The 18248-nt window shown below is 40.1% G+C and overlaps 2 protein-coding genes across 2 annotated transcripts in view; one reads left to right on the top strand and one right to left on the bottom strand.

Annotated features, from left to right (window-relative positions):
• DLC1 (DLC1 Rho GTPase activating protein) overlaps positions 1-18248 on the bottom strand; it is a 496355-nt gene that overhangs the window by 462860 nt on the left and 15247 nt on the right. The window lies entirely within an intron of this gene.
• C20H8orf48 (chromosome 20 C8orf48 homolog) lies at positions 2393-7344 on the top strand. Its single transcript, XM_059049469.2, has 2 exons — positions 2393-3405; positions 3581-7344. Exons 1-2 carry the CDS (start codon positions 2621-2623, stop codon positions 3630-3632), a joined length of 837 nt encoding a protein of 278 aa, XP_058905452.1. The 5' UTR covers positions 2393-2620; the 3' UTR covers positions 3633-7344.

Here is an 18248-nt window from a genome sequence, read left to right as displayed (position 1 = left end):
ATCTTTCTTTTCCTGATAAAAACAAAAGTTTAAAATGACATACTACTTTTTTTCTTCCTGCAAAGCTTGATAAAATCTGCTTTCAGTATAGTAAGTAGGAGTGACTTGTATCCATTGGGATAGTAAAAAGATTTTAGATAAGATGGAAAGTTGCAATTCCCTACTCCCTTTTCCCCTTTATATATTCCTGGTTTTTGTTTTTGTTTTTTTCTCTCACTTGAAACATCTAAAGTAAAAAAATTAGTTTAAGACAACACACTTGTTCACAATTCTCTTAAGGATTTCTAAATACTATGGAATATATATATGTATGTATATATATATATTGCCAGTACTGCTTAAGGAATGTTCTGAGATTTTCTTTTCACATATATATCACTGACAATTCTCATATACAAGGAAGAGAATAGGCAAATATTATTTATATTTCACATATAGAAAACTGACAAGAGTGTGGGTTTTAAGTAGTGTCGCCTTTAAGCTTTATTCTGTGATAGAGTTGAAAAGTAAAGAGAATAGGTTTATACAAAGAGTAATAGTTTCTTTCATAGGAAGAAACTGACTTCTGTCTTCATGAGTCATTTTTCATAATGATAGTACTGTTGAGCTATTTTACTTCCTTAGATAATACACATATTAGAATGTTGAAGAGTTTACTGGGTCCAGCTGTTTATTACAAAGAAATTGGTTAATTTAGCAAATTTACTTGCTTCTAGGATAAAGTTATTTTTATAAAATCGAGGTATTTATAACAGTATATTTTAAAAAATTTAAAAGATTACTCTAGATATTTAGCATATTACTAGATACGAATATACCTTAAAGTACAGCTCCCTTGCTCAATGTTTTGGGGAATACGTGTGCTATAGTGAATTGTGTGTAAATATGAATGTGTAAATATTTCAGGGAATGAGGAAGACTTTTGAAACTAAAATTAAAAATGAAAATCTTTAACCTTGAACTGGAAATTACTTGGAATTAACCACAAATTATTACCTCTTTTTAAAGATTAATATTATAGGATAAAATATGATTTGGGCGGAATAAATGAAGTTGGAATCTCTTTATCTTCAATATGAAGCTGGCTCATACTTGAGAGATGCTTTTCGAACATTCCGGACTTTTGACTCTTTGCCAAAGTGAGCACGTTGGTAATAACATTAAATATAACTGGCTAGACTCGAATAGCACGTCCCCCACCGCTACCACCCCCCTACACAGAAGGAAATGAGCAAGGAAACCCATTCTCTTGAAATTATCTCAGGTATTTACTAAGACCTAGACTCGGATATTTATTAAGATCTAGAAAAAGTCAACATTCAGAGTTAACATTTTATAATTTCTGAGAATAGTTAATAAAACTCTACCATAATTTTTAAAAGTCTGTTGTAAAAGTTTGTATTATAAGTAGCAGCCTAATTTGGGGGTTCAGGAAGAGGAAAAGACTGAAGTTCCTTGAGCTTGTAGTACTTATTCCACAAGATCCAGGCGCGGACCTGTGTAAGGTAATACTTCTGTCTCCATAACCATTCAACACATTTACTCAACAGAGATTTATCGAGCACCTTCTATGTATCAGGTACCTGCTGACTGCTGGATAACACTGACAGGATTTCTGCTTTCACCGAGTTTTTAATCCGTGGGCGATGTGGAAGGCATTCTCAAATATGCATAAAACACAGTTGCAAACCCGGAAAGAAAGGCTGTGCAGTAAAGTGTTTGGGGGCAGGGGTGGGTATGAAGCACTTCCTGAAAAAATGGGACTTGAAAGAGGAGCAGTAATTAACCTTACGAAGTGGGAAGAGGAGTGTTTAAGTGCCATTCAGAGAGGCACTGCCTGAACAAAGACCTGAGGAACTGTGACTGGGAAAACTGCAAAGTGTTCCAAAATGCTACAGCACAAAAAGCTGGGCAAGATGAGGATGGAGAAATAATACGTAGGAGCCGTGCCATTCAGGAGTCTTACAGGATGGTTTCAGAATTTCGATTTTTATCCTAAGACGCGGTTTACGGTTAGATGATCTCTTGGCTATCTGATTGTCTGATTGGTAGATACGTTTTGCTTGTGATTTTTGGCCAGCAGGAGGTTTTTTTGTTTGGGTTTTTTTTTTTTTTTGAAGGCGAGGCGTGCATTCTCAGATTAGAGGCCGCCGTTCCCTGTTGCCCTCACACACATGTACAATTTTTTGACCCCTGGGGAAGGGGAGTTTGCAACTTTTCTGGAGGATTATTAGATTTTGTACTAAAATAGCACCAAAGAGAAGACTCGGGAGAGCGAACGGAGAGGGCAGCGCCGACAACCCGACAGGAACAATTCCGGCAGAGTCGGTTCTGGGGAGGGCGGGGGAAGGGGAGGAGCGAGGCGCCTCAGCGACCTACTGCGCATGACCGCCCCTGGTTGCCAAGGCAGTGGGAAGGCGTTGCCCGGAAGAGTTTCCCTACGGAACGGTCAGCTCCAAAACCCATCCCCCAAGGGCTCAGGACTGACTAGTTCCTGAGGCAGTCTTGACCACCGCAAAGCAGATGAGGAGCAGAGCCTGATGTAGTGTGATGGCCATCCGCCTAGAAGCCCGAGGATTCAGAGAAGCAGGGGAAATTGATCCAGACAGACATCGGGACTATGGCAGACTTTTCTAAGGAGACCTTTGAGTCCTTTACTGATGAGGTACAGAGTTCCGGTTCATTCAGTTCCTCTGGAGGACTGCAGCCCTGGTCCTATGCCTCTGGGAGTAAATCCGAGAGTGGAACGCCGACTCCACGCTTGCAATATGGAGACAACCAATCTGAGTTTTCACACTTCAAAAATAATGAAAAGAAGTTGAGCAGAAAATGGATCAACAACCTCAAGAGCAAGGAAATGAACTCTGGCCAGTATCAACCAGGCACTAAACTTGAAACAGAAATCACTCAGGCATCCCTTGAAGAAATGAATGCCCTGCAGTCTTTCTGCACCGTTAAGATAAACTTAATTCATCATAGTGCGAACTCTAAGGGGAAAAAGAGCAGCAGACATAAAAAGCTGCAGCTTGGATCGGATGCGGAGGCTCCAGCGGTAGATGCCTTAAACTGTACTGTCCCCGATGAGCTTTTGAACAGAATCTATTTTAAAAACATGAGGACAACACCCAAAGAGGTGGTAACAGCTAAGCAACACATTTCTTCTCGGTGTCCCAACTGTAACAGGAAAAGAGCAGAACTGGCCCAATCTGCCTTCCTGAAACAGAAGAAGACTTTACTGGAGTCACTCCTACTCCAAGAGAAAATAGATGAACATCTTCATATGAAAGACTTTCTAACCCTTATTGGAGAAACACATCAGAGCCTTCCCAGGCTTTCCGATGACCCCAGAATAATCTGGGAAAGACTGAAGGAGAAAAGTCAGATTGGTTATTCTGGTTTTGAAAGGTCAGATATAAAGCAGGAGACGTAGCAGATTGGAAACAGTGCTTGTCATCGCCTTTTTGTCCGCCAATTTTCGACGTCTTAGTCTTAATAAGAGATGGTGTTTGCTAATGATAATATGTAATGTGCATAAATGTTTTGTTGTGTATTTGAATAATTATCATCATTTCTGTAATAGGAGCAGAGCATTTGACCTGACCGTTAGCACGACCGTTATCGCGAGACCCTGAGCCAACAGTCAGCTCGCAGTGGTCCTCGCGGCAGAGAGTGCGGTGAGAGGTGAGAGAGGCGGTTGCAGGGCCTGGGGCAGGCTGAGGGCTGGGTCCTGCAGAGTTCCAGAGCCCTCGCCGCAGCCGCCCGTTAGCCGGGCCCAGACCTTGAAGCAGCGAAGCCGCAGCGAACCCCTCCCCCATCCCAACGTCTGCAACCTAATGGCGGCCGGCGGTCTCCCTGGGTCGCAGTCCGTGGAGGCCTCAGCAACTGGAGTATATGGACACTGCCATTGAGGTAACAGCTTCAGCCCGCTTCAGTCTCTCCATTCAAGTTTCAAAAGTTGGTGCTGCTTAGATCAGTCGTCTCCCCCTAGGAGGTGGCCAGAGGCCAGGGTTAAGTTGCACGGACATTACACGTCATTAGTTCAGGTCCACCTCTGTGGTTGGGCTCTTCTCAAAGAAGGGCAAGTGCTGTAAGCTGGGGATTCACCTGATGGGCATTTGCTACAACACGTATTCCTGGTGATCGTATACAAATGATTCTCTCCAGGTTAAATGAAAAGCCTGAGGGCCGGCTGGGTCCTGGCCGCCTGGCTCCCTCATTGATGATGGCTGGGCAGGGTCTGGGGACCTGGCCCTGAGGGCGCTGCCAGCTGAGATCTGTCCCCTCACCCAGGCCTGGGCGCTGGCGGGAGGACCCAGAGTGGGTGCTGGATGAAAGCTCCTGGGCAGGTTAACTGGCCCGCGCGGGGACCCCCTTCTGTAAGCCAGGGCCTGGACCTCGGAGGGTGAAAGTTGAGCCTTGGGACCTTGCCTTTTCTTGTCAGAACAGAGAATAACATTTGTTTCGTTGGAGGTTTATAAGAACACTGTGACCTGGCCCCAAGAACAAAGGATCTAACACCAGGAAGTTTGTAACAGCTAACCATGCCCCTCCCTATAAAAGGGCTATAAAAGGGCTTTGCTGAAAGCTTTCCAGGCGTCCAGGGTTTTCAAGGCATGAGCCACCAGTCTCCTTGCATGGCTCTGCAATAAACCTTTCTCTGCTCCAAACTCCGACGTTTTGGTATTGTTTGGCCTCAGTGTGTGCTGGGCACTCGGACTTGCATTCGATAATATTTCTACAGGTACTCTGGAAACTTTAGAGTTTACTGTGCTTTCTTCACAGATTTGAGGACTAAAGACTTTCCACCCAGTATTTTTTTCAGATTCTAGAGGGCAACATTTTATAGTTGGAATAGTTACAAAGTTTTTATAACAATCCAGGAGAGAGATGCTGGCAATTTGGACTAGGGTTTTGACAGTACAGATAGAAATAGAGATCTAAGAAATACTTAGGAGGTAATAATTGACATTCTTTGGTGAAGAAATGGATATGGGGATTTAATAAAAGGTAAATGTTAAGCATGTTACTAAGTTTCTGACTTGTGCATTTGGATGAATGATAATTCATTAAGATAGGAGCATTGGAAGAGGATGATGTTTGATTAGGAGGGTGATTATTTGGACATGGTTAGTTTGAGGAATATTTGGGACATTCATATTGAGAGGTGGAGAAACATTTGGTTATTTGTGCTTGCGATCTGGAGAAAAGGTCTTGAGGGGGTGGGGATCACTGGCATATATGTCATAGATGTGGTGAGCTCTTCTAGAAGAAAGGAGAATGACAGGAGAAGAAGGGCTATGACCAACTCCTGAGAACTTCTACCCACGAATTAATGGCTGGGTAGAGGAGAACAAGACAGCAAAGGAGGTTGAGAAGAAGTCATCATAGAAGGATAAAGGAAACCAGGAAAGAGTCGTGTCAGAGAGACCAAAGAAAGAGAACGTTTCAAGAAGGATGGGTTGTCTAAGCATGCCAATGCAACAGAGTTCACAGGAGATGATTTAGTCATGTGTTGGCTTTGACTTAACAACAGTAACTTCATTCATAAAAATTGAGATGACTGACAGTAGATTGAGAAATAAATGTAAGCTAAGGAAATGAGGAATATGGGTATAGACTTCTTGAAGTTTAGCTGTGGAGGGAAAGCAGGAGAGGTAATTTTTCTATATGTCTAACACTTAAGCTATCACAGTCAAAAATTTATAAAAATCAGCAAAAAATACCCTTTGTATCAGCAAAAAATAACCTTTGTGTCATGTCAGTATTACTCTTTGCCTTTAGACCTTCATTTATGTATTAAGATACTCTTTTTACCCTATAAAATTTAGTGTATTTTCTCTTAGTCATTCCTAAATAAAATGGGAGATAAAATCATTACCATTTTCACAGTAACTTTTTATTGAAATTCACGTTGCATCTTGCTTTATCTTTGCCATCTTAATATATTCACATTTCTCATAATCAAAATGCTGAATAATTTCCCCTTTAAGGGTCATAATTCACCCTTCAGTCAACTATGTGTTCCAATCCATGCACAAGAGCTGTTTAGAATTTGTTTAGGTCTTCTTTCATTTTGGAAGAAATGTTTCACAGTCTTCAGCAGACAAGTTGTGTGCCTCTTTTATTGAATTTATTCCTAAGTATTTTACTCCATTGTTTGCTACTGTAAGTGAATTTTTTCCAGTCCAGTTTCTTTTTGGATGTTCATTGCTAGTGCATAGAAATACAACTGATTTTTGCCTGTTGATTTTGTATCCTGAAACTCTGCTGCTGAATTCATTGATTTGCACTAACAGTTTTAAAAAATGGATTCTGTAGGATTTTATAGCTAGAAGATTATGTCATTTATAAACAGATAATTTTACTTCTTGCTTTTGATTTGGATACTGTTTTTTTTCTTCTTGCCTAATTGCCCTGGCTCTAACTTCCAGTACTACAATGAATAGAAGTGGTGAAGTGGGCATTTTGTCTTGTTCCTGATCTTAGGGGAAGAGCTTACAGACTTTCACCATTGAGTATGTTAGTTGTGGGTTTTTCATAAATGACCTTTTTCATTTTGAGGAAATTCCCTTCTATTCTTAGTTTATTGAATGTTTTTATTTCATAAAATGGCGTTTCATCAGTTGAGATGATCATGTGGTTTGATGTACTCTTTAACCCATTCTAAAGCCTCACCTTCTTTGGACTCAGCCCATAACCATGAAACACTGACTAATCAGACTTAAAGGCTGTAGTCTGTATGCTAAGGCACAAATATAAATTCACATTGTAACACTTGTGTCTTCATAGTATTTTCTTTCTTACTTGATTGTGAGCAACTGGAGGGTAGAGTTGGTGCCATCTTATGTGATATCCACGGGGGTTAGCACAGTGCCTGGCACAGGATGGTGCCAACAAGTTTCGCGGATGAAAGAATACGTGCATACAAATAGTGACATTTACTATGTCTTTTGCATCAAAAGAAGAAAATAATCTTCTAGCATAATCTTTTCTGTCAATGTTTTGACTTTGTGTAGCTGTTTTCTGTAATTTTTCTCTCTCCATGGCTTGGATTCCCTTTTTTTTCATGTATATACATACTTTTTCTCAGTGACAAATTAGTGGAAAACTTTTTGATAAGATAGCTTTCCCTATGCAGCCAATTAATACAGTATTCATTTAAAAGAATTAATATAAAAATATCTTTCTGGAATTCATATTTTCAGATAGAAAAAACGTTTATGTGAATTTTAAAGATAATTCATTACTTTTTGCAGTTTTGAAAAGAGGTACAAGTTCTTGATGCTCGAACTTGAAAATAGTGTTTATTGTCTCTGAACAAATTCAAAAGGAATGAATATCCTTTCTCCAGACTCTTTATAGCTGCACCCAAGAGATTCCAGTATAGCTGGAAAGCAAAGTCCATCAGCTCAAATGCTAAGAAACCATTATTTCCCCAATGCACTAAAAATGTATCTGGCAAAAAAAAAAAAATTGTATCTGGCAACCTGGTACAGGATTATACAAATATGCAATTTATGTAACTGTAATATATAAATTATATAAGTACACATCTATTTAGTTTGTTTTTTATCTAGATTTTTTATCAAAAAAAATTCTGCACTAAGAAACAAATCTATGCATTTAACGAGTGTTAGAAAAACGAAATCCTTGGAACAGAACTAAGTGATGTGCCAGGCTGAGAGAAAGAAAATTCAGTCCTGAACATCTGAGTCATTCAGATTCCAATCTCAGAACCGTTTAGGAATGTTTGGGTCACCCAGCTCAGAATACCTCCAATTTTAAACATGTCAGTTTATTTCATGATGAAGCCTAATATAGTAACTTAGTTTTTTCTGGAGCAACATAGCTAAACAGGCTGCAAAGAAATAAGAATTGTGGCTCTACATGAGTGTGGGCTCTCCCCCAATTTTTTCTGGAGTTGACAGATGAAAAGTACATACACAAATAGTTAACTGTGAAACATTTAAAAAAAAAAGATAGCTGAATTCTCAGTTGATAATACGCTTTGCAGTAGAGAATTTCAAAATTTTCCAATTTTCAGTAGACTCAAATTACAGTGGAAATTGCAAAATTCTATCAGGATGGCTCAAATAATTCTAAAGCCTAGTTTTGATGAGCCCACTGTTGAGGTATTAACAGAGGTTTAGGAGAAAGTATATTGTGGTCATTCCACCCCAAATTTGCTTTGGATGTCAAGATTGATGACCCCACACAGAGCCTGAGAAGGTATGAAAAGGACTATTAGTCATGTAATGAGAGCTTCTAGGGGGCACAGGGCAAGCTCTCAAGCTGATCTAAAAATGGCTAGACAGAGAGGAAAGAGGACTGTTTTGCCTTTTATTGTGATTAGGGAGGGGGGGCTGAGGTAAGGATTCCCATCTGTGGGCTGGGCTTACATGGTCTGAACTTCTGCCAGTACCAGAGGGACACCTGGGCTTTCTTATCAGCTAGTCCAAAGGTGGAGCAGGAAGATGAGCCTTGGAAGTTTCTGACTGTCAAACATCAAAAATGGAATCAGACTCTTTATTACAGGTCATCCCTGATGTTTGATGATAAAAATGTCACATTTCATTTAATTAAATTTTATCTTGCTTGAGTATGCCATAAGGGGGCTCTGTGAGGCTTGTAGCCTGAGACTGACAAGGGTGGGGAAAGTTCCACTGAACACCTTGTTCAAGAGCCCAGCACTGAATATTTTTAGAAGTGAAATGGTCACCCTTAACAACATCTGGAATGCCAAAGTGGATAAAGTGAGGCCTGTATTGTGGCTTTAATATGACACATTGATTTATATTTTGGGTATCTGTGAGGAAGGAGACTCCCACAGTTATTTTCCCCAAAGATAGAAGCCTTGGAGAAGTAACTGTTTTGGCTACCATTGGTGGAACCAGGTCACTAGACCATTGGTGGAACCAGGTGGCTAGACCATTGGCAATGGCCTGAGAGTCTGTAAACACGCACCAGTGGAGCCAGTTATTGGCCAGGATAAGATGACTGCCTGAGGTTCAGTTAGTTTTGAAGGTGCTTGGATCCCATCCTTTATCAAGGATGTCTGGATTAAGGAATGAAAAGCAGCAGATCTCCAGAAAGCTCCATGATGTGCAGTTTTGATGCTGTCCATAAAGTGTACAAACTCCCATTCCTGTTCACTCATTTGATCCCAAGGGGCTCCCCAAAGAGCCAAGGGTTCCAGAGAGGAGTGACCTCTTCTGGCACCTAGTCAACTGGCAAGGGACTGAGGACAGAAGAGGCCACTCTTTCCTGCAGGTGGGATACACCAGAGGACCCAGACTTGGCTCTATCCTGTAGGTAACACTTCTGCTTAGCAAGGAGGCCTTGATGGCTGATCTGAGCTTATAGAAGGCTGCCTCCCTGATCCATGGAAAGGTATGGAGCTGCACAGCCTCAGGGCCTGTGAAAATCTCTGTTTCCAGGGCACTTAGTATGCAGTCCTCAGTTGCCGTGCAGCTGAGGAGAGCAGTTTCTCACACCAAAAATCCATGGGAAACTTTTTTTTTGAAAGATTTATTTATGTATTTATTTAACATCTTTACTGGAGTATAATTGCTTTACGATGATGTGTTAGTTATTCCTGTATAAGAAAGTGAATCAGCTCTACGTATACATATGTCCCCATATCCCCTCCCTCTTGCATCTCCTTCCCACCCTCCCTATCCCACCCCTCTAGGTGGGCACAAAGGACTGAGCTGGTCTCCCTGTGCTATGTGGCTGCTTCCCACTAGCTATCTATTTTACGTTTGGTAGTATATATATGTCCATGCCACTCTCTCACTTTGTCGCAGCTTACCCTTCCTCCACCCTGTGTCCTCAAGTCCATTTTCTATGTCTGCATCTTTATTCCTGTCCTGCCCGTAGGTTCTTCAGACCATTTTTTAAAAAATTCCATATATATGTGTTAAAATATGGTATTTGTTTCTCGCTTTCTGACTTACTTCATGCTGTATGACAGACTCTAGGTCCATCCACCTCACTACAAATGACTCAATTTCATTTCCTTTTATGGCTGAGTAATATACCATTGTATATATGTGCCACATCTTCTTTATACATCCATCTGTTGATGGACACTTGGTTGGTTCTATGTCCTGGCTATTGTAAATAGAGCTGCAGTGAACATTGTGGTACATGACTCTTTTTGAGTTATGGTTTTCTCAGTGTATATGCCCAGTAGTGAGATGGCTGGGTTGTATGATAGTTCTATTTTTAGTTTTTTAAGGAACCTCCATACTGTTCTCCATAGTGGCTGTATCAATTTATATTCCCACCAACAGTGCAAGAGGGTTCCCTTTTCTCCACACCCTCTCCAGCATTTATTATTTGTAGATTTTTTTGATGATGGCCATTCTGACCAGTGTGAGGTGATACCTCATTTTAGTTTTGATTTGCATTTATCTAATGATTAGTGATGTTGAGCATCCTTTCATGTGTTTGTTGACAATCTGTATATCTTCTTTGGAGAAATGTCTTTTTAGGTCTTCTGCCCATTTTTGGATTGGGTTGTTTGATTTTTGATATTGAGCTGCATGAGCTGCTTGTATATTTTGGATATTAATCCTTTGTCATTGCTTCATTTGCAAATAATTTCTCCGATTCTGAGGGGTGTCTTTTTGTCTTGTTTATAGTTTCCTTTGCTGTGCAAAAGCTTTTACGTTTCATTAGGTCCCATTTGTTTATTTTTGTTTTTATTTCCATTGCTCTAGGTGGTGGGTCGAAAAGGATTTTGCTGTGATTTATGTCATAGAGTGTTCTGCCTATGTTTTCCTCTAAGAGTTTTATAGTGTCTTTATAAGACTTTATAGGTCTTTAAACTATAAAGTCTTTAAGACTTTATAGGTCTTACATTTAGACCTTTAATCCATTTTGAGTTTACTTTTGTGTTTGGCATTAGGGAGTGTTGTAATTTCATTCTTTTATATGTAGCTGTCCAGTTTTCTCAGCACCACTTATTGAAGAGGCTGTCTTTTCTCCATGGTATATTCTTGCCTCCTTTATCAAAGATAAGGTGACCATACGTACGTGGGTTTATCTCTGGGCTTTCTATCCTTTCCATTGATCTATATTTCTGTTTTTGTGCCAGTACCATACTGTCTTGATTACTGTAGCTTTGTAGTATAGTCTGAAGTCAGGGAGCCTGATTCATCCAGCTCCATTTTTCTTTCTCAAGATTGCTTTGGCTATTCAGGGTCTTTTGTGTTTCCATACAACTTGTGAAATTTTTTGTTCTAGTTCTGTGAAAAATGCCATTGGTAGTTTGGTAGGGATTGCATTGAATCTGTAGATTGCTTTGGGTAATATACTCATTTTCACAATGTTGATTCTTCCAATCCAAGAACATGGTATATCTCTCCATCTGTTTGTACCATCTTTAATTTCTTTCATCAGTGTTTTATAGTTTTCTGAATACAGGTCTTTTGTCTCCTTAGGTAAGTTTATTCCTAGGTATTTTATTATTTTTGTTGCAGTGATAAATGGGAGTGTCTCCTTAATTTCTCTTTCAGATTTTTCATCATTAGTGTATAGGAATGCAAGAGATTTCTGTGCATTAATTTTGTATCCTGCTACTTCACCAAATTCATTGATTAGCTCTACTGGTTTTCTGGTGGCATCTTTAGGATTCTCTATCTATAGTATCATGTCATCTGCAAACAGTGACAGTTTTATTTCTTCTTTTCTGATGTGGGTTGCTTTTATTTCTTTTTCTTCTCTGATCGCTGTGGCTAAAACTTCCAAAACTATGTTGGATAATAGTGGTGAGAGTAGGCAACCTTGTCTTGTTCCTGATCTTAGTGGAAATGGTTTCAGTTTTTCAACATTGAGAACGATGTTGGCTGTGGTTTTGTCATATATGGCCTTTATTATGTTGAGGTAAGTTCCTTCTATGCGTACTTTCTGGGTGGTTTTTATTATAAATGGGCGTTGAAATTTGTTGAAAGCTTTTTCTGCATCTATTGAGATGATCATATGGTTTTTCTCCTTCAATTTGTTAATATGGTTTCTCACATTGATTGCTTTGCCTATATTGAAGAATCCTTGCATCGCTGGGATAAACCCCTCTTGTTCATGGTGTATTACCCTTTTAATGTGCTGTTGGATTCTCTTTCCTAGTATTTTGTTGAGGATTTTTGCATCTCTGTTCATCAGTGATATTGGCCTGTAGTTTTCTTTTTTTGTGGCATCTTTGTCTGGTTTTGGTATCAGGGTGATGGTGGCCTCATAGAATGAGTTTGGGAGTGCTCCTCCTTCTGCTATATTTTGGAATAGTTTGAGAAGAATAGGTGTTAGTTCTTCTCTAAATGTTTGATAGAATTCGCCTGTGAATCCATCTGGTCCTGGGCTTTTGTTTGTTGGAAGATTGATTTATCAATTTTGTTTATCTTCTCAAAGAACCAGCTTTCAGTTTTATTGATCTTTGTTATTATTTTCTTCATTTCTTTTTCATTTATTTCTGATCTGATCTTTATGATTTCTTTCCTTCAGCCACCTTTGGGGTTTTTTTTGTTCTTCTCTCTCTAATTGCTTTGAGTGTAAGGTTAGGTTTTTTATTTGACATGTTTCTTGTTTCTTGAGGTAGGATTGTATTGCTATAAACTTCCCTCTTAGAACTGCTTTTGCTGCCTCCCATTGGTTTTCCATCATCGTGTTTTCATTTTCATTTGTTTCTAGGTATTTTTTGATTTCCTCTTTGATTTCTGCAGTGATTTCTTGGTTATTTAATAGTGTATTGTTTAGCCTCCGTGTGTTTGTATGTTTTACAGATATTTTCCTGTAATTGATATTTAGTCTCATAGCGTTGTGGTCAGAAAAGTTACTTGATATGATTTCTATTTCGTTAAATTTACCAAGGCTTGATTTGGGACCCAAGATATGATCTATCCTAGAGAATGTTCCATGAGCACTTGAGAAGAAAGTGTAATCTGCTGTTTTTGGATGGAATGTCCTATAAATATCAATTAAGTCCATCTTGTTTAATGTATCATTTAAAGCTTGTGTTTCCTTATTTATTTTCATTTTGGATGATCTGTCCATTAGTGAAAGTGGGGTGTTAAAGTCCCCTACTATGAATGTGTTACTGTAGATTTCCCCTTTTATGGCTGTTAACATTTGCCTTATGTATTGAGGTGCTCCTATGTTGGGTGCATAAATATTTGCAATTGTTATATCTTCTTCTTGGATCGATCCCTTGATCATTATGTAGTGTCCGTCTTTGTCTCTTGTAATAGTCTTTATTTTAAAGTCTATTTTGTCTGATATGAGAATTGCTACTCCAGCTTTCTTTTGATTTCCATTTGCATGGAATATCTTTTTCCATCCCCTCACTTTTAGTCTGTATGTGTCCATAGGTCTGAAGTGGGTCTCTTGTAGACAGCATATATATGGGTCTTGTTTTTGCATCCATTCAGCCAGTCTGTGTCTTTTGGTTGGAGCATTTAATCCATTTACATTTAAGGTAATTATCGATATGTATGTTCCTATTCCCATTTTCTTAATTGTGTTGCGTTTGTTATTGTAGATCTTTTCCTTCTTTTGTGTTTCCTGCCTAGAGAAGTTTCTTTAGCATTTGTTGTAGAGGTGGTGTGGTCATGCTGAATTCTCTTAGCTTTTGCTCATCTGTAAAGGTCTTAATTTCTCTGTCGAATCTGAATGAGATCCTTGCTGGGTAGAGTAATCTTGGTTGTAGGTTTTTCTCCTTCATCACTTTAAATATGTCCTGCCACTCCCTTCTGGCTTCAGAGTTTCTGTCAAAAGATCAGCCTTTAACCTTATGGGGATTCCCTTATATGTTAATTGTTGCTTTTTCCTTGCTGCTTTTAATATTTTTTCTTTGTATTTAATTTTTGATTGATTAATATGTGTCTTGGTGTGTTTCTCCTTGGAATTATGCTGTATGGGCTTCTCTGAACTTCCTGATGTGATTGACTATTTCCTTTCCCATATTAGGGAAGTTTTCGACCTACAATGCCTTCAAATATTTTCTTAGTCACTTTTTTTTTTCTTTTCTTCTTCCGGGACCCCTATAATTCGAATGTTGGTGTGTTTTTATGTTGTCCCAGAGGTCTCTGAGACTGTCCTCAATTCTTTTCATTCTTATTTCTTTATTCTTCTCTGTATTAGTTATTTACACTATTTTATCTTCCAGGTCACCTATCCATTCTTTTGCCTCAGTTATTCTGCTGTTGATTCGTTGTAGAGATTTTAAAATTTCATTTACTGTGTTGTTCATCATTGTTTGTTTGCTCTTTAGTTCTTCTAGGTCCTTGTTAAGTGTTTCTTGTATTTTGTCCATTCTATTTCCAAGATTTTGGGTCATCTTTACTATCATTACTCTGAATTCTTTTTCAGGTAGACTGCCTGTTTCCTCTTCGTTTGTTTTGTCTGGTGGGTTTTTACCTTGCTCCTTCGTCTGCTTTGTGTTTCTCTGACTTCTCATTTTGCTTAGCTTACTGTGTTTGGGGTCTCCTTTTTGCAGGCTGCAGGTCCGTAGTTCCTGTTGTTTTTGGTGTCTGCTCCCTGTGGGTAAGGTTAGTTCAGTGGGTTGTGTAGGCTTCCTGGTTGGGGGCACTGATGCCTGTGTTCTGGTGGATGAGGTTGGATCTTGTCTTTCTGGTGGGCAGGTCCACGTCTGGTGGCGTGTTTTGGGGTGTCTGTGAACTCCTTATGATTTTAGGCAGCCTCTCTGCTAATGGGCGGGGTTGTGCTCCTGTCTTGCTAGTTGTTTGGCAAGGCATGTCCAGCACTGGAGCTTGCTGGTTGTTGAGTGGAGCTGGGTCTTAGCGTTGAGATGGAGATCTCTGGGAGAGCTCTCGCTGATTGATATTACGTGGAGTGGGAGGTCTCTGGTGGACCAGTGTCCTGGACTCAGTTCTCCCACCTCAGAGGCTCATGTCTGACACCCAGCCGGAACACCAAGACCCTGTCAGCCACTTAGCCAGGTACCTGGGGAGTTTCTTGCCTTTTGGGAAGTCTGAGGTCTTCTGCCAGCGTTCAGTTGGTGTTCTGTAGGAGTTGTTCCACATGTAGATGTGGTTTTGATGTATTTGTGGGGAGGAAGGTGATCTTCACATCTTACTTCTCTGCCATCTTGAAGGCGCCCCCTGTGAATGCCGCCTTCTCTTCTCTCCCCCTCATCCAAGCTTCTAGAGAACACCATGCACCCCATCTCAGCTTCCTCACCTGTCCCTCACTCCTCACCTCTGGCTGGTGGCGAAGTCGGTTGGTGGGGCTTGCGGGCTCCGGCAGACCAGGGGGAAACTGTTTATGTTTTTTCTCTTTGTTTTTCCTTTATGTGATCATATGACACCGAGCTGGAAATGTACTAGTCAGGAAGTGCTATGGCTGCCCCTCTCCGACACCATTCTCAAAGACTCATGTCTTGGCTCCAGTGTGTTCATCAAATAAAATCTGCTGTTATGTCTTGGGAACAACTGTATGCAGTGAGCTTCCTTAAGCAAAATACGATTGTTGGGCTTCCCTGGTGGCGCAGTGGTTGAGAATCCGCCTGCCAATGCAGGGGACACGGGTTCGTGCCCCGGTCCGGGAAGATCCCACATGTCGCAGAGCAGCTGAGCCCATGAGCCATGGCCGCTGAGCCTGCTTGTCCAGAGCCTGTGCTCCGCAACGGGAGAGGCCCCAACAGGGAGAGGCCCGCGTACCGCAAAAAAAAAAACCCAAAAAAGATTATTGCTCAATGCTCTATCAGCCTGAGAGGCTTGTCTGCATGGGCAACTTAGGATCATCATGGGTGGTCCAGAGGTTTCAGAAGGTATGAGACGAGGTTGCTCTAGCTTCTGCAGTGAATGATTCTCTGGGGGGCAGAGAAAGGGAACACTAATGCGAGAGACTGTTGTATTACCATTCAGACATTCTAGAGTCCTTTGTTGTAGGGGAGCCCCAATTCAAGGTGGGATAAATTATGAATAACAGCATAAAAAGGCTTAAGTAAAACTTGTAAATGAGGAATATGTTTGCCTCCAGATCCCTAAAAGTCCTAAAAGATACTGGGCTTGTTTAACATTGTGAGTGCAGAGAGTGTCGACTGCTACTTCTTGACAGTGTTAGAGATGCTGGGGCCCTCAGAGTACCAAATACTTTTCAGGAATTTCACCAGGGTTGCAGGGCCTTGTACCAAGTGCAGGGAAATGCCCACCCCCCACTTTTTTTTAAGTCCTCCTCCTCTTCCTCATCTTCTTATGTTTTTTTTTTTTCAATTTTTCTTCCTATCTAAAAAGAGATTTATTGTCTTTCATGCAATTTAAACTACACATGTCAAGTCACCTAGAAAAAAATGTTAATGCATTAAAAAATAAAAAGTTTGTGTGTGTGTGTGAAGGATGTAGAACAAATGGACAAAGTTATAGTCTTATAGGGTCCCTGAGAGAGGAAGCTTTGGAAGAAACATCCCCTCCACTCTCCCTGGAGAATAACTTCATCTTTCACATGAGAGACCATTACTATAGCCTGTGGAAGTAATCACACAGAGCTCTAGGTCAACAGCTCTTCCAAAAGTCAGGAGGTAGCAATGTGTACCCCAGAGAGATTTTCTCTTACAATGAAGTAATGCTGAGAAAAAAATAAAAGAAACATTTCTGCAGCCACTCTCTTCAAGACAACACCATAAATGTGAGTTAATATTTTCATTTCATAGTATTGGCCACACTGATAAAGTTTTTAATTATTTAGCAATATATTGATTCTTTAGGGGAACAAGGAAGTAAGGCTATGAGGGAGAACCTGTTCTATGCCTCTTGCCTAGTTTCTGGTGGTTTGGTGACAATTTTTGATGTTCCTTGACTTATAGAAACATCACCCCAATCTTTGCCTTCATGCTCACATTGCATTCTCCCTGTGTGCATATCTCTGTCCAAAATCCCAGTTTTAGAAAGACACCAGTCATTTTGGATTAGGGCCGACCCCAGTTACCTCATTTTAACCTGGTCACCTCTTTAAAGACCCTATCTGCAAATAAAGTCACATTCTGAGTAATGTGAGTTAGGACTTCAACATATACATTTTAAGAAGAAAACAACTCAAACTCTTAACAGAGAGCGCAGTAAAGCAGAAGAATGAAATGACCAGAATTTCATCGTAGTTAACTTATTCTAGAATCTTAAATAAAGAGAGATGCTCAAGGTAATAATTTTCAACCATGACTGCACACTAGAATTAATCTGAGAATCTTTCAAAATGTACCAATGCCCAGGCCCTCCTTCTATATATTGTTATTTAAGAGTTGAGGGGTGGAGATCTGGCAGTATTTTCAAAAAGCTTCCTAACAGAGTACAATCAACAGCTGCATTTAGAACTACTGTTTTGGGATGACAAGGCGGGAAGACCAATTTGGAGGCTGTTTTGTTAATAAGGAGATATAATAGGGCTCCGAAACAGGGCATCAGCAGTGGAAAAGAGGAAAAGAGAAAGAGATAGATGTTTTCTAGAAATAGGAAGTAAACCAGCAGGACCTGATGGCTCATCGAATTGTGGGGAGAGGGCGCGTTAGGGAAGAGCAAAAGGTGACACTTAAGTTCCCATCAGGTACATGCTGGTATTGTCAGCATACAGTAAACTTAAAAGAAGTTTGTTCTCTTGGGGGAAAGCATAATAATCGAATTGAGTTTTTAACAATTAACTTATTATTTTGAGATCACTGGAGATTGACATACAGTTCTAAAAAATAATACAAAGAGGTCCCATATACCATTTACGCAGTTTCTCTCTATGGTAACATCTTGCAAATCTGTAGCACAATATCACAACAGGATGTTGGCACTGATACAGTCGAGATACAGAACAGTTCCATCACACAGGGATATACTGAGTTTGAGGTACCTGTAGATAGTGATCAAGTGAGACTTGTTAAGGTGGCATTCCATTAGAAGTGTGCTTACCTGGTTTTGATCTCTCTAAAAGTACCAGAAATCTGCCAAAGCTAAATGGAAGTAAGATCCACCTACTTCGCTACCTCAATATAGTAATAAGGAATATTTCAAACTTTGGATTTATGTAATGAATATCTAGCAGTGACTTGGGAGTACATATAGGTAACCATTTCACCTATAGAACAAGATCTACTTGGGGAAATTCTTTAAACACATGGTTACCCATACATGCACACCCACAGATGCATGCACATATACGCCACAAGCGTGTATACACACAGATGCAACTCTTATTAGAAGACACACAATTTTGTGAGTGACCACTTATATGAACTCCTCATATTCGAAGAG

The sequence above is a fragment of the Kogia breviceps genome, chromosome 20 (genome assembly GCF_026419965.1).
Source record: "Kogia breviceps isolate mKogBre1 chromosome 20, mKogBre1 haplotype 1, whole genome shotgun sequence".
Classification (NCBI taxonomy): Eukaryota; Metazoa; Chordata; class Mammalia; order Artiodactyla; family Physeteridae; genus Kogia; species Kogia breviceps.
The sequence above is the reverse complement of the archived record's forward strand: the minus strand, read 5'-3'. Positions and strand labels throughout refer to the sequence as shown.